The sequence below is a fragment of the Phyllobates terribilis genome, unplaced genomic scaffold, assembly GCF_046119375.1.
Source record: "Phyllobates terribilis strain yellow unplaced genomic scaffold, ASM4611937v1 Scaffold_2__4_contigs__length_985480577, whole genome shotgun sequence".
Taxonomy (NCBI): domain Eukaryota; kingdom Metazoa; phylum Chordata; class Amphibia; order Anura; family Dendrobatidae; genus Phyllobates; species Phyllobates terribilis.
Genome location: NW_027362762.1, coordinates 370633986 through 370650898, shown reverse-complemented (window position 1 = coordinate 370650898; position 16913 = coordinate 370633986). Strand labels below are relative to the sequence as shown.

At 38.3% G+C, this 16913-nt stretch overlaps 1 protein-coding gene across 15 annotated transcripts in view; it reads right to left on the bottom strand.

Annotated features, from left to right (window-relative positions):
• The window catches only part of DMD (dystrophin), a 3940859-nt gene that overhangs the window by 102710 nt on the left and 3821236 nt on the right, over positions 1-16913 (bottom strand). For all 15 annotated transcript variants that reach the window (XM_073664716.1, XM_073664719.1, XM_073664714.1 and 12 more), the window contains 3 exons: positions 14148-14349; positions 12489-12574; positions 8943-9100 (listed from right to left, as the gene is read on the bottom strand). In XM_073664716.1, the coding sequence (XP_073520817.1) occupies positions 8943-9100; positions 12489-12574; positions 14148-14349 (446 nt within the window). The remainder of the gene's footprint in view (positions 1-8942; positions 9101-12488; positions 12575-14147; positions 14350-16913) is intronic.

Below are 16913 nucleotides of genomic sequence, written 5' to 3'. Positions count from 1 at the left end.
AAATGAGAAAATTACGGGTCTTGGAAAATGACAAAAACCAAAGAAAATTTGACAAATTTCAGAATTTTTTTTTACCACTTAAATATAGAAAAGAAAACTATACGTTTGGTATCTGCTTACTCGTACTGACATGGAGAATCATATTGCCAGGTCAGTTTTACCATATAGTGAGCATGGTAAATAATAATAATAAAAAATAAAAAAACGATTGTGGAATTGCACTTTTTTTGCAATTTCAAAGCACTTGGAATTTTTTTCCCTTTTCCCAGTAAATTTTTTTGTGGCAGAATGAATGGTGTCATTCGAAACTGCAACTCGTCCCGCAAGAAAAAAACCCTCATACGGCTATATGGCTGGAAAAATAAAAAAGTTATGGCTATTGGAAGAAGGGGAGGAAAAAACGAAAAACAGAAAATTGCCAAGGGGTGAAGTGGTTAAACAATAGGCCATTTTCTGATGATACATTTTCTTTAAAAGGATGCTTGTTGTGTGACTGCATATTAATCCCAAATGTGTATTACTATTCCAGCACAGCAGCAAGGGTCCTAGATTTGAATCTATGAAGGGACAACATTTACATGGCCGTCTTCTAGATCAGAGGTGCACAACCTTTTCACATAGTGACTTGAGTCCCAACCCCTTTAAGAAGCTGTACAGCGGTGCATATATTTTATAAAGTATTATACCAGATGATCCATTAGTGCATATGGACATGGAGAGCGTGATTAAAACTATATATATATATATATATATATATATATATATATATATATTTTTTTTTTTTATTATGAATACATTAAAAGGCAGAAATAAAAAAAATGGGGACTGTACCCAATTACTCCAGTAAATTTGATGCATTTCGAACTAGGTAGTTCTTATTCATAGTCTGGCATGGTTCCATGTTACAAGTAAATGCCTTAAATAGTGTAAAAAAAAAAAAGGAGAGGGATGGAAAGAAAGAAGAAAATATAAAATATTCAATAAACCCTAGTGTATATACATGTCGTCTGTTTTAATATTCATACCCTTTGGTATTCTGGAGTGACCATCTATTACCAGTCTTCAGCTGGCCACCAATGGGTCACATTTGTGTTTTCTTATTGCCACGATTTTTTTTTCTATGAAATACTCCTTGCTGACTAAAGGGAACAATTTGATGGAAATAAACTGTCAGGCTTTGATCTTTATGTTGATTTTTTTTCCTTTTAGTCTGTTTATAAGGATAAAGAGAAGCAAAGCGATTATCCAAATAGGACAATCCCTTTAAATTCAAGAGTAGAAAAGGAAACTCATTCCAACCTTTTCTTGACCTGGAATTTTGGAAATTTTATTACACAGAAATCATACTCCGTAAGGGACAATTTAAAAGAGAACATGCACAAAATCCACTTGACTTCAACTAGTCAGGCTACAGAACAATGATGAGAGAGTCAAAGACAGATTTGGCAGTCTCATCATGAGCTACATGTCCAAACACAGCATGAAATGTGTTATGAAAACTCTAGTAAGTGATTTTCCGTAATCTCTCGTATTATCTAGTAAGCCACAAAGGGAACTTCTACTAAAAGCGTATATTTTTTCCAATTCTTACACTATATTGCTTCAACTGAGCTGCATGACAAGTGCTGCAAATCTGCAGGACACAGACACAATGAAGACATTTAACAGCATATTTCCCAATTCTGGTCCAAATTACTGCCTCCTTTGCCAAAGCTGGTTTTTCTAAGTCATGCTTTAGGTTGTATACTATGTACATCAGCTAAAATGAACCAATGAATATTATGAAAATAGCCTATTTGAGCCACATAAAATAGATTTCATGATCTAAAATACTTTGACCCCAATTCATTAAAATGTTCTCACCGGAAATCTGGAGTAAAACACGCTGTTAAATAGAAAAGTTTTGTGCAACTCCATGTTGTGACTTTGAGTTTTCACACCAATTTTGCCCACCTCCACCAAAGTGGGTGGAGCTGTGGAGGGGAACGGGGGGAGGAACAGGTGTGTGACCACAGCTCATTTAATTAGCGAGAGCTACAGAGTACACCAGAAATCTTACTGAAGTCCCAGATCAGATTAAGATTTGTGCAAGATGCATGAAAGTGCATGCCACTTGTAAGATGCATTAAGGAGTGTGCGCCGAGTTATCCAAGCCAGGACACAGGATAAAGTATAGCCAAAACATACAAATCTTTCTGGACAAATGCAGATCATGCACATCTGGTATGTGGGTCATTGGCGCCAATCACCGTTAATGTGAAAATGAGTGGTGCCAGATAATCATCTTGAAATAAAGATCCTGCAATTTTCCTACTGGCCACTAGGCCTAAAACTAGACTTCTACTTCCTGTTGTTAATATGGATATTAGTAGCAATAAACTGACATTTATTTGTTAAGAATTATAAACTGTCTGTGAGGATAATGAGACTGCTGAAAAGTCATATATACAAAACAAGAAATATACGGTAAGTCTTGTATAAGGCCTATTGGCTAGCATGAAAATTGCAAAATTTCTGGTTTTATTAAAAAAAAGTGATATGGAAAATGTAAAAATAGATGACCAAAAATTAAAAAGGAAATTTAATATAAAAGGCTCATTTAAATAAACGGTAATTTTCTGATGACACATTCCCTTTAAAAAAATAAATAAAATAAAAACGATATAAATGTAAATTCCAGGAGAAAAAAAGTAATACAATGACTTGGAAATAAGACAATTTCCCATCCAAAAAGTGTTATTTCACGGATTTCCCTTAAGGTAAGAAAAGAATATGTCACAACAGTCGCCAAATTAAAATAAAGGGGGTTAGAACAGATCACTCCATTCCATGGCAGAGACATTAGGAAAAGCTTCATTGGGAAACCTGACAGCATATTTATGTATCTGGGAATGGGATGTCAGTAGTAGTAAACGTGCAATCTATATTACAAGTGACAATGTACAATGAGAAGGCCACATTTAATGAAGTCTCACACTGCAATCTCTTTCACTGGAGCCTAGAGGAAAACTGGAGACCTGCTACAGAGTATGGGGTCGGTTCACAAACTGATGTGCTTGTAATGTTCTTCCCTAATGGGAAATTGAAACAGCCCAGGATGGTTTACTAATAGAAAACATTGTCTCCATCAATAAGAACAAAGGAAAACTACATAATGTCCAGTGACAGCTCCTCTAAAGGGGGATATGAGCGGAATTTCAGGGCAAATGATTCTTTTCAAACAGATATACCTAACCTATATGGTTCCACTTGTTAGTCATCTTTAGACATTTTTGCCCTTCAAATGCTTTGTTTTTTTAGTTTTTGAAGCCTAATATTTTTATTGTGCATTCTGTAATTTAAACATTCAAATCTACATTGAAAAGTTAAACGATTCGCTATCAAATTCCAATTCAACACCAAAGTGAAATAAAAAATGTGGCTGCTTTCGTCTTAGAATTTATATGTACTTTATTTGAACCCTGCAGAGATTCTTAAGACTTAAAAGGGAGTTCAAAAAATAAGTCAAATACTTTGTAAAAAAAAAAAAAAAAAAAAAAGTTTTTTTGCGTTCGCTCAATTGCAGAGTTATCACATTTGTTACCTTTGGAGTGCAATATGTGAAATCTCTGCTTGTAGTTCAACTGTTTTTTTCTTCACAGTCTTCTCTGGTCATACTCTACTCTTCCAGATGCTGCCAATCACAGCTCGGCAGAGTCAGCTACTGCTAGATTAGCTGCCATTGGGCCCATCAGCTGTGAAAGACAGCATCTAACTAGCACTAGAAATCAATAGAAGGGGCTGAGCTAGCCAGCAAAACTTTTGGCGCAAAGGTTCTCTAGACTGTGTGACTCACTTATGGTGTTCAAATGATGCACAAATCTGCCAGGGCTTCTGTTCCGGAGCATCCAGTAATGTGATTGCAGGGTGCCGATGGGTGGCCATAACAGCTGGGTACATACTGAAGGCCACCGCCACTGACTGGGCTTTATACAGGACTCAGGACTGCGTACTGCAATACTGAAGTGAAGTTCATTGCTCTACGATGATAGAATCTATGAAGAGTTTTGAATGGTACATTCCATTTTGCTTTTACATGATAACACACGAGATCACCAATTCACAGAACAAATCTAATTGAATGTGTGCAGTTACACTATAACCCTACAAGTAATGTACTACACATCAAAAAAGTCAAACGTCTATCATTTTGATTAGAGACATTTAATAGCACATATTAAGTCATATTTAAGTACACTGCTCAAAAAAATAAAGGGAACACTTAAACAACAGAATATAACTCCAAGTAAATCAAACTTCTGTGAAATCAAACTGTCCACTTAGGAAGCAACACTGACAATCAATTTCACATGCTGTTGTGCAAATGGAATAGACAATAGATGGAAATTATTGGCAATTATCAAGACACCCTCAATAAAGGAGTGGTTCTGCAGGTGGGGACCACAGACCACATCTCAGTACCAATGCTTTCTGGCTGATGTTTTGGTCACTTCTGAATGTTGGTTGTGCTTTCACACTTGTGGTAGCATGAGACGGACTCTACAAACCACAGAAGTTGCTCAGGTAGTGCAGCTCATCCAGGATGGCACATCAATGCGAGCTGTGGCAAGAAGGCTTGCTGTGTCTGTCAGCATAGTGTCCAGAGGCTGGAGGCACTACCAGGAGACAGGCCAGTACACCAGGAGACGTGGAGGGGGCCGTAGGAGGGCAACAACCCAGCAGCAGGACCGCTACCTCCGCCTTTGTGCAAGGAGGAACAGGAGGACGACTGCCAGAGCCCTGCAAAATGACCTCCAGCAGGCCACAAATGTGCATGTGTCTGCACAAACGGTTAGAAACCGACTCCATGAGGGAGGTATGAGGGCCCGACGCCCACAGATGGGGGTTGTGCTCACAGCCCAACACCGTGCAGGACGCTTGGCATTTGCCACAGAACACCAGGATTGGCAAAGTCACCACTGGCACCCTGTGCTCTTCACAGATGAAAGCAGGTTCACACTGAGCACATGTGACAGACGTGACAGAGTCTGGAGACGCCATGGAGAGAGAGCTGTTGCCTGCAACATCCTTCAGCATGACCGGTTTGGCAGTGGGTCAGTAATGGTGTGGGGTGGCTCCAAATCCAGGCCTCCATTGGTTAATACATTTTATATCCATTGATGATTTTTGCGTGATTTTGTTGTCAGCACATTCAACTTTGTACAGAACAAAATATTCAATGAGAATATTTCATTCATTCAGATCTAGGATGTGTTACTTGAGTGTTTCCTTTATTTTTTGGAGCAGTGTATATGTATATCAATACAAAATATATACCGATAAATGGACATAAATTGATAAGGGTACAGTATCATATCTAATCATTGATCAAGGTTTATAATAACTCATGCAGATGTGCACTAACATTGTATATAGTAAACTTGTATCCATCTGTTTACAATGCATATGCAATATTGCACTTCTATACATGACAATAAAACAACTAGAACATGATCACAGATATGATTAATGGTTACCCAGATACCACAGTGAATGGCTGCACCCCCAACATGCGTTTCGCACACTTATTTCTCAAGGGGACCCTGGATTTGTTTTTGAAAAGGAATCTTTCAGCAGGTTTTTATTATGTAATCTAAGCGCACGATGATGTAGGGGAAGAGAGCCTGATTTCAGTGATGTGTCACTTACTAGGCTGTGTTTTTTTGTTTCAATACAAATCAGTGTTTTAACAGCAGGAGATCATCACTAAAGGACAGGATGCCTCATGCATCCTAGTCCAACCACTGATTAGCAGCTCTCTGTCACTATACAATGTACACAGAAAACTGTGGTGGGACTGGGATTATACACAGCTCAACAACTGAGCTCTGCAACAAGAAAAACTGGGATTCTACCATAACTGCTGCACCCAGAAAACCAAGTGATACATATCAATGGAATAAGGGCCTCAACACCTTTTTCATGCTGCTGACAGATTCCCTTTAAGATAGTCTAGAAACATGAGCTCAGATAACTTGGAACATCACAACCAGTTGTCTGTTGGAGACCTGATTAAGCATTTTTTATATCATGAACACTGTAGTATTCACTAAGGCAGTCTCATCTGCGCATTCGTATTTCACTGCTGGAAATCGGTGACAGAAGCTCTTTACAAATCTATATATGCAAGCAAACATTTACTCTGAGTGGCAAATTTGATGGGAAGAAGGGTTTCGGATAAAGCAATGCTGTTATTACAGTTATTACTTCTCACCCAATTACACTTTAGTAAACTGAGGCACGGTGAGATAAAATAGCTTGCCCTGGGTCACTGGTAAAAATTGAGTCTGTATTATATTCCCAAGCTGATAGAGATTTGTTTTGTAGCATATTGTAAGCACACAACTGGCATTCCCTTCAGCTAGGAGGACAAAACGCTAGAACGCTGCTCATAGTACTATGTGTTATGGGGCTCCTGTGTGAGGTCTGTCAGTATATCTCTTCCCACGCACGGCACAGCAATTATTATACACAGAATAGTTAATGGACGGGAAAGAAAGCGAGAGTTGTTCACCTTCTGCACTAATCCAATGATGCGGAGTACACAAATTAATCTAGAATAAGCTGAGCATGAGGCCGAACCAAAATACATCTAATATGGCACTATAAGATTTAACATTACCCATAAGTACTGTTCTATGAATGCTAATATTATACATATGTAAATATAGGTTATTTTATAATAACAAAAATATCCAAAAATTATTTATTGCTCAATAACTTTTATTGTAATCCTACTGCAGGTACCAAATAACAGGAAATCGGGGATAAAAATGACCAATTTGTAACAAAACCCAGTGTCCGTCTGTGTTCAAGACGTCAGGAATGAATAGAATTAGCAAGCAATGATGCAGAATAACATCCTTCTAATAAAATCCCATTCATAAAAACAGATAGATATCGGCTTACAAGGAAGACCTCAGGTATGTGAAACAAGAGATAAAGGAAAGGACGAAACAGAGAAGAGGATGAGATAAGACAAGAAAAGGGGGAGGTCAAACTTTCTACATAGGTGGCTTATAAAGGCGTTACACCACTTGTCAACCAGGGTCGGAAGGCCAGTAAAGACCTAAACTTGGACCAAGGATGCCATGTGTCAAAGAAATCTTTTCCGCTATTGTCATCATCCACTTTATTACATTTAATGTTGTAACCCATAATAGCCTGGTAGCTGGTACTGAGGATTTCCATAGTCTAGGAATAATCAAGTACAAAGTGTCTCAGTAGACCCCTTTTAAATTAAGAAATGGTTCCATAGAGCATGCAAAGCAAGGGCATCTCAGAGGTCATTTGGAGAGAAGTGTGACATAGCGCACCGTACAGTGAGGAGATCTCCAGCCATAATAGAAATATAGGAGGACAACTTCCCTAGATGTGTGACATTTAACCTGGGGTTGAAGAACACCTCCAACACAAGTGTGAGATTGAGGGGCACATTGTGTGTCATTTTTGCAAGGATCCTTTACAATTGTGAGAGGATTTTTAAGTGGAGATCCTGTAGTCTACAGGAGACTAATAGTTTTTAAATGCTGTAAATGGAGTTGTAAGGACCAAACCTGGTGCCAAAAACTTGAGGTGGATGTGCAACTGTAAGTACTGCATTGAAGTTCTTGCAGGAGGTCGTGAACCTCCCATTATAGTTTCTAGTGTTACTATACCATAGTTTAGCACTAAATCTCTAATCCTTAGTATTAGAAATAGAGGATGCAAAAATTACAAGGAATTTCCAGCTGTACCCAGCTTCAGGTTTTCTAAAAGAGGAGTTAGGAGGCCCAGGGAGGAAACTAGGCACAGGGGTGCCACAAATCTGTCCTAGATTATAGAGAGGTTCTGAAAGGTCGAGGATAGGTTTGATGCATTTTTATTTATCTCTGGCGGTAACCAGAATATTCGAAAGGCTTGGTTAGAGGTTTTTTTTGTTACACACTACATCTATATCCATAGTTTATTGTGATGGTTATAAAGTAGGTCCAAAAAAAATTACAATATGGAAAATCAGGGAGACCAGTGCCTCAATTTGCCTTAGAGTGCATTAACAGGGGATATTTTAGACAAGGCCTACTGCCATTCTATACAAATGACAGGGCCATCTTACAGATCTTACGTAGTTTATCAAAATAGGATTCGGAGAAGTCATACATTCTAGAATATTTATGATAAACTTTTTACATATCGTAAATATAGAACAAGAAATGCACAAAATTTTAGGACCTTATTACTATGAAAGTACTAGCACTTCTAAAGTAATGTAGCCAAGGCATACAACATTGTGATGGCTTAGTAAGTCATTTTCTATACACTTCTTTCAAGAAACCTGTTCATCTGCACACTTCAGGACTGAAGGCAAAAGGAATATTAGAGTGAACGTGAAGTGAACATGCCATTCAAATTTTATACTGGCGCTTTGGGGAAATGTTCATTCCTGCACAATATTGCCAACAGAAAGAGGAATTATACAGGATAAGGTGCAGAATAAGAACATCTTATATCGCTTTTACAAGTTTTTTTTTCTTATCTTCCAAGAAAATCCTGAAGTTACTTAGGCAAAAAAAACCTCCAAACATACACCCTTAATCAAGACAGTGCCGTTATACTGATATTCTTTACTCATCAAAAATAAATCTTTAAATCCTTGTTATCTTTAAGGAGCTTAAGATTGCTGGAACCCCGCTGTTTCTGAGCTATGTTTGTTATGTAGACGGAAAAATGAAACAAAAGGCAAATAAAACCAAACATTCAGAACGCTGTGCCAAGAAAGAGATTAGTGATCTATAATGAGAAAATATGGGAGAAAACCCCTCGAAGAAAAAGAAAAGTTCATCCATTTCCTATAACCAATTTCATTTAATTTACAAATGCAAATAAGCTCACTAGGAAAAGAATGTTAGAGAATGAATACTTACATACTGAAAGCAGCTCCTGACACTGGGCTCTATGTTACTTCCACCAAAGGAGGCCACTTCACCCAGCTGCCGTGGAATCTGAATTGCGTCATGGAGGAGAAGGCCCAGTCTTCGTTGGTCACAAAATCCAGTAGAACTTGCCACTTGCTTGAAAAGATCTGCAGATTGAATTTTAACCTTACAATGACACATGTATCAAAGCCAAATGTTACAAAACACTTTGAGATATCACATTTAACCAAGAGGATTTCCCTCATTTGAATAGTCCTCAAAAGGTGCCAACACACCTTAGATATCTGTTGGCCGACAGCTATTCCTCCTCACTCCCCACAAACATATGCGCTGTGTTCAATGGGGAGAGTGGAGTAAGCAGCTGTTAGACACTTCTGGGAGCAGCAAAAAAAGGATGGGGCATTGAAATTCAACATGTCTAATCCTACTTTTCTACATCAGCTTTAGAAGGAAAGCCAGCAGGCACATACACCCAGTATATAGCTGAAAGGTTCATTCATCTTGAAGGGGAACCTGTCAGCAGTAATTCAACCCCCCAAACTATTTATATGTGAATGTAACACTTCCAAAGACAAGTCCAACAATACACTTACATGGCCAGTACATTACTCCTTTACTGATAAATCAGCGTTTGAATTCATATGCAAATAATGCAGTAGATGTGAAGCCTCTGTCACTCAAGCTCTATTCCACACACATCGCTGCCTTCTTCTGCTAGACTGACAGCCTCTATGCTGTGTGGCTTAAGGCAAAAGGAGCAGTCAGTCAAGCAGGAAGAGGAAGCAGTGGGCAGGGAATAGAGTTGGAGTGACAGAGGCTTCACATCTACAAATAGCCCTTCAACCTCATTTGCTTATCAATTCAAGTGCTGATTTCTCAGTAACAGATTGATAGGTAAAAGTATTACTGAATTTGTCTTTGAAAGACCTACATGCACATATACATAGTTTGGGGTTTGAAATTCTGTTGACAAGTTCCCTTTAATTAATGTGTATGGTGGGGAGGGGGCATTACATAATGTAATCACACCTTTGCTATTATTGCTTGTCTCATGCCTAATATCTTCTTGTTCAGTATCATATCCTTGAATATTAAAAAAGTATGACAATGATAATACACCATAGGACTCGATCACTTTTTACTTCATCTTGTTGAAGAGATTGGCTGATGTTTTCTGGATTATGACCACTAGGAGAAGGGGTACCTCATAAAGCGGCAAAAACTCCTCCTGGAAGCCTCCCAAGGTGACTATTTGACATTGTGACAGTGTTCTGCTGTAATATAATTTGCAATGTTTGATGTCATTAAGATAGCTCCAAGGAAGTCGTTAATTAACAATTATTATTAACAGTGGTCAAGATATAAAACTGGGGCAAGCGGTATTACACTGCAATTACATAACACTCTATTCCACCCGATGGGCCTAAATACTTTAACATATTGCTCAGCTTCATGCTCCAAAATGAAACAGGTTGAACAGAGCAATGGGGAACCATCTGTTTTCCTTTTTCACTTTGTGAAATCATGTTCAATTTCCTAAAGGAATCTGTAAAACATATCTGTGATGTGGTACATGGGGAAAACATTTACATACCATCACTTAAAAGGCCCACTTAGGCCTGAAACGAGGAATTGTAGATACTGTAGATAATAAGCCTGTAGCCACTAAACCAAAAGTTAAAAAGGATTTTGTGTTGGATCGTCCCACACAACATAGGAAGAATCAATAAAAGTTCCCCAACCAGTAGACAAAAGTTACCCTGGGAGTGTTTATTGGAACCACATGATCATATATCAGACACAGAAGATGAAGACAATGTCAAGAGAGTTCCTACAAGGCTGGATGAAATGGGGTAACTGCCTAGAGACGTCATCACCTCATCGCCACTATCTATAGACCTTGATCATGTCCTGCCACAGCATTGTTGTATACAATGTCTCAGCAGTTTACGTTCCTGGCCACTACGACAGTACATCTATCTAAGCCATAAATATATTGAAGACATCTGGCGGCAAGGACCCAACACTAAATGTGAGAGACTAGACCTGTGCATATATAACATCTATGACCACTCCTTATCAGATACATATGTCAAAGGCATTAAACCAATGATAAACCATTATGAAGTACTGTTTTATGGTGGCTATGGTTCTCATTTAATTGCTACATTTACTGTAAATAGCATTGTGTGACATCAGGAAAGGGTGTCTTGCAGTATTAGAGCCGCAAATGCCATAAGCTAAAACAGAATGCCTTTTCAATCCCCCAAAGCATCAGTGGTACCCATCGGTCATTCCCTGCCTCTATTACTTCACATAGATCCACATGACTGCTGCAACCAATAACCGGCCCCAGCTAGTATGTACAGCACAGCACCACTGAGGCTAGTGACTGCCTGCAGCAGGCGCATGGATGGACGTAGCATCATCACTGGAGACCACCAGAGCGATGGTGCTGGAGTGGCAAGGGAGTAAACAAATTAGTATTGCCAATATTTTTCATAATACCAAATTTTCCAGTTACCTACATTTTTTAAATTCTGGACAGCCCCTTTAAATTATCTTTTTTATAAACTAATACCTGATAGTTAAGAAAACAGACTAAACTTTTTTTTAATTTTCAAGGCAAAAGAAAAGCTGAGCTGTATGTGTTGGTTGATAGGGATAACTTATTTCATAGCAGCTTCAAGCAAGGCAAAATTAGCCCCGTGTAAGGTATTTTTCCCTTTTCGTTAAATGACAAGTCTGTTTAATAAATAAGCACTTTCCCACTAAGCACAATTTCCAATACGATTTCAAAGCAAGCCACAAGCATGACACAGACAAATTATTGTGCTTCTCTGTGCTGCCATTTTATCACCCTCTGGAGGCTGTTTCCAGCTCCCTCCATTAACACCATGTTGTTTTGGTGCTTTTCTGTCCTTAAGCCTCAGCATGTTTTTCAAGTTCAGCACTTTTGATTTACCGATTTGTTTACAACTTGAAATTTGTCTAAGCATAAATGAATGTGGAAAAATGATACTGAAGCATACAGATTCCACTTGTAATTCTTATCAATATTATTACATCTCTGGAACCTTTCCCAGATTCTTCAGAACAACCTTTACAGTCAAAACCCCCAAATTCTGTCTTCTATCAAGTAATGTGGCCACACATTATCCAAAGAGCTAATTTGGGGTCAGTAGTGACCAATAAATTACACATTGAGTGTAAGATTACTGATCATCCTAAAAAAGTCTATATAGTCTTTAAAGTGTGCTCTATCAGATATAAGAAAATCCAGCTAGAATAAGTTTTTGACACCTCTAGCTGTAATTTATTTCATTTCTAAGGAGAAAAAGGATCAGACGTGTTAAAATCCAACATGCCCTCCTTCTTTATTCCCCAACATCAAATGTCCACAAATATGTGAATGAACAACTCATGGTCCAATGCATTGATGTGTTCCTGTTACCATCTTTCTGAAGGGATCTTAGGTCACAGGTATTTCAGCATTTCATAGTTTCTCAGTTGACATGAAAATAATATACTTACATCTGTACTTGTCTTCCAAATGTGCTTTACATAGAGATATAATACCAGTTTTAAAAGACAACACACGGATTCTTCCAGTCCGACCACTATGAGGGAATAAGAAATGAAAACATAGATGTTAGAAAATCCATACAATATTACTCATTATATTCTTTTCTCAAAAGAAAAGCTTTGGAAAAATAGTAATTGACAATATGCCAAAAAGTTGAGAAATTAACAGAATTATATAGCTTTAAAGACAAAAAAAACCTTTAAAGAGAACCTGTCAGCAGGATTTTGCCAAGTAAACTACAGGCAGTGTAATGTTGGGGCTTCTGCACTGATTAGTATGATACCCGAGCTGAAGAAATCCATCTTGTGGTTCTTGTGTAATCAGTGTTTGCAGTTTTGAGTTAATGATATGCCCATGATCCGGGGCAGGACTGTAGGCAGGGTCTTTCCTTAGTGCTCTAGGCCAGATCAGAAAGATAAGACCCCACAGGCAGCTGCTGTCTCTGTGTCTCTATGATGAGGAACATACTTGTGCTTCAGGACTGGCCTGTGGGGTCTTTTCTTGCTGAACAAGCCTAGAGCTCCAAGGAAAGTCCCTGCCTACAGGCAGAATCTCATTAACTCAAAACTGCAAACACTGATTACACAAGAACCACAAGACTGATTTCTTCACCTCAGGTATCATTAATCAGTGCAGCAGCCCCAACATGGCACTGCCTGTAGTTTACTTAGCAAAATATTCCAGCTTACTAATATAGTTTTACTAGCTAAGCCATCCCATTCTCAACCAAAGTATAGACAGAGAAGGGGGCTGGCTTGGCTTAGCTATTGAAATCAGCAGTCTGCCAACCCCTTCACACAGCGCTCCAATAACATATCAACATGTGTTGAGCACAGGATCAGAAGCAAAGAGGCTTGGACACAGAAAGAAACAGACAACAAAGGGTCAGGACAATTGACCTATAATTTACCATTTATAGTCTATTTATCTATATCTTTTAACCTGGAAATCCACGTGAAATTTATTCTGCTCAGTAATGATTTTCAATTGTCAACAAGAACCACTATTCTATTCTAATCATCATCATCGAAGGTCACTTTTCAATATTTATTCTAGATTTTAATTTATTTTATTATTATAATAGACTAATAATTTGACAAAATTTTACAATGGTATTTAGAATAAAATATAGCCGTATCCGTACACAAAGAGCACCATAACATAAGACCTGTTACTTTCTCCCAAAGTTATTTCAGCTGTAAAACACATAAATACATTGGCTACAAAAGTAATTCAAGTACTTGGCACATGGATCACGTCTTCGGATGTATCATTTTATTGAACTGGGCACTAGAAAATGTCTTGTTATAGTCTCATACTATTTAGGGATTCAGAATATTGCAGTTTCTGATTTATAGATTTCACCAGCTATGATACTAAACATTGAGAGGATTGTAAAATACTGTATTACTGGTATTAGATATGTGACATCGGGCTAAGAACACGTTCTATAAAGCCTTATTAGCCGATCTATCAGAGAATGTTATACAAGTAGAAGACAGTGGTGACCTTATGAGCTGTGAACTCTCACCTATGGCTTGTAGCCATTCCCTGCTTCTATTACCAAGCCTATCTATACATAAATCTCATGTACGGAAATCACCCACGTGTCATAAACATTCAGGAGCCAGTTCAGGCACATATCCACGCAGAGGGGCACGTTCACCAGGTTGTTGTGCTCTTGCTCCAGTCGATCATAAATTGTGGTTAAGCAATTAATAATCTGCAAGATGTCCATAAGCTGGTCGTTCTGCTTGAGGTTGTGCTGGTCCAAGGCATCACACGCTGCAGACAAGCCCAGTAAATCCACTGGAAGGGAAAACAAATGCAATATTACATATCGTACGCCGGTGAGAAATGGAAGCAATAACAAAAAGTACAGATATACACACGTCCAAGTATGCAAGGTGTCCCTTGTGGTTTAAAGGTATATACAGAGAAGTCAGAGAGCAGTAATTGGTAATTTAATGTGCTCAGTCCCATAGGAACCTGAACATACTGCTAATAATTGTGCAGAACGTCTCTAATTTCTGAGAGGTCAATGCCTCGTGCAGGTTGTGTTGACACTTTCCGAAAAGGCACTTACCTAACAGCAGATTAATGAAAACAATACCTTTTCTCTATAACATAAAATCTCCAGGAATAATGAAGAGGAAATATGCTGTGTGTGCACACGCTGTAATGTATGATGAATATATTCTGCCTGCAAGCACATTAGGACTATATTTGGTCATATTTCACTATATATATAGAATTAGCAATAAATCTAGTTGCGTCCACCTATTTATAGTCCTTTTCATGAAATTAACATACAACATAAACAGAAAAGAGAACACTGGAAATTATAATCACTGAAAGGAACATATAACACTACTTATTTATAACACTGTGTAGTATATAACCAACACTTGGAAGCGTTACAATAAAAAAACTTAATGTTGCTAATTAAAATAGAAAACAAAACAAAAAGTATCATTGGCAATGTGAGCACTTTTTTTTTTTTTTTTTTAATTGAAGACCGGTATTAAGTGCTCAAGATCACAAAAAGATTCTCCATCATGGTGGAAAATCTCTTAATCCATCCTCTACTTATACTGGCTGTACAGAGAGGAGTCAAAAATCTGGAGAAATCTCATTTGCAATAAGTCCAAGGCACCACTAAATAACATTAAAGGGGTATTCCCAGCTCCTAGATCCTATCCCAGTATGTACACTCCCTGACAGAAGTTATGTCACTTATCCATGTTATGTAAATAAAAGCTTATAACCGGACGTTAAATTCATCCATTGGTTTTATAAATTACTCCTTTGAAAGCTGAAACCCTCCCAAATTTGGTTTAGGTTAAGAAAATAAATTGGCATCAATGCTGAAATATTGATAATTTAATGAACACAGAATGGTCAGAGTTTGGCAAGACAAAAGTTTTGTTGCCTGGTCATACAATGCACCCAATCCTAGTTTACATCTTCATCGGTGCTCAGTAAATGATCGGTTAATTAGTGGGTGTGTATAAAAAGAAACCCAGCACCCCAGACCTTCACTTGAACTGCAACTTGAGTTCTGACAACATGCCAAAAATCCACCCTGCGACCAAAGCCTTGATTATCAAGAGGCTGAAGACCAGATCCACTGCAGAGGTGGCTGGCACCTTTGATGTGTCTCAGCGTCAAGTACAAAGAATTAAAAAAAGATCTGAAGAGACTGGAGATGTGTTTGACAAGCCCAGGTCTGGCAGACCCCGCAAGACAACTGCTCAGGAGGAACGTTTGTTGGTTAGAAAACCAAAAGCAAGCCCCTCTTCCACTGCAGCAGGGCTCCAACAGGACTGGTCACCTCAAGTCCCTGTGTCAACTAGAACAGTTTCTCAGATTCTGTCTCGAAATGGTCGAATTAGTGCCCAGAAGCCAGCACTAAACAAAAGGCAAATAAAAAACCGTGTGGCATTTGCAAAGTCCCACAGCCTGCTAAACAGATGGACGCTGGAAAAGTGGCAGAAGGTGGATTTCTCTGATGAATCTTCAGTAGAATTACACCACAGCCGCCGCAAATACTGCAGGAGACCTACTGGAGCCTGTATGGAACCAAAATACGCCCAGAAAACAGTTAAATTTGGTGGTGGAAAGATCATGGTCTGGGGTTACATTCAGTATGGGGGTGTGCGAAACATTTGCAAGGTGGAAGGCAATATCAATAGCCTAAAATATCAAGAAGTATTAGCTACCTCTTACATTCCAAATCATAAAAGGGGTCAAATTCTGCAGCAGGATGGTGATCCATCTCATACATCCATCTCTACAACAAAGTTCCTCCAGGCAAAAAAGATCAAGGTGCTCAAGGACTGGCCAGCCCAGTCACCAGACATGAACATCATTGAGCATGTTTGGGGCAGGATGAAAGCGGAAGCTTGGAAGACAAAACCAAAGAATCTAGATGACCTCTGGGAGGCATGTAAGACTGCATTCTTTGCTATTCCTGATGACTTCATTAATAAATTGTATGAATCATTGTTGAACCGCATGGATGCAGTCCTTCAAGCTCATGGAAGTCACACAAAATATTAAATATGACTCTAATAGCACCACAACTTCATTCACAAATGTTATGCAACATATATTTGTATTTTAAGATAATTATTTGTTTGAATATCACATTACTTTCTGTGGGCGACAAAACTTTTGTCTTACCAAAATCTGACCATTCTGTGTTCATTAAATGATGAATATTTCAGCATTGATGCCAATTTATTTTCTTAACCTAAACCAAATTTGGGAGGGTTTCAGCTTTCAAATGAGTAATTTATAAAACCAATGGATGAATTTAACGTCAGGCTATAAGTTTTATTTACATAACATGGATAAGCGACATAACTTCT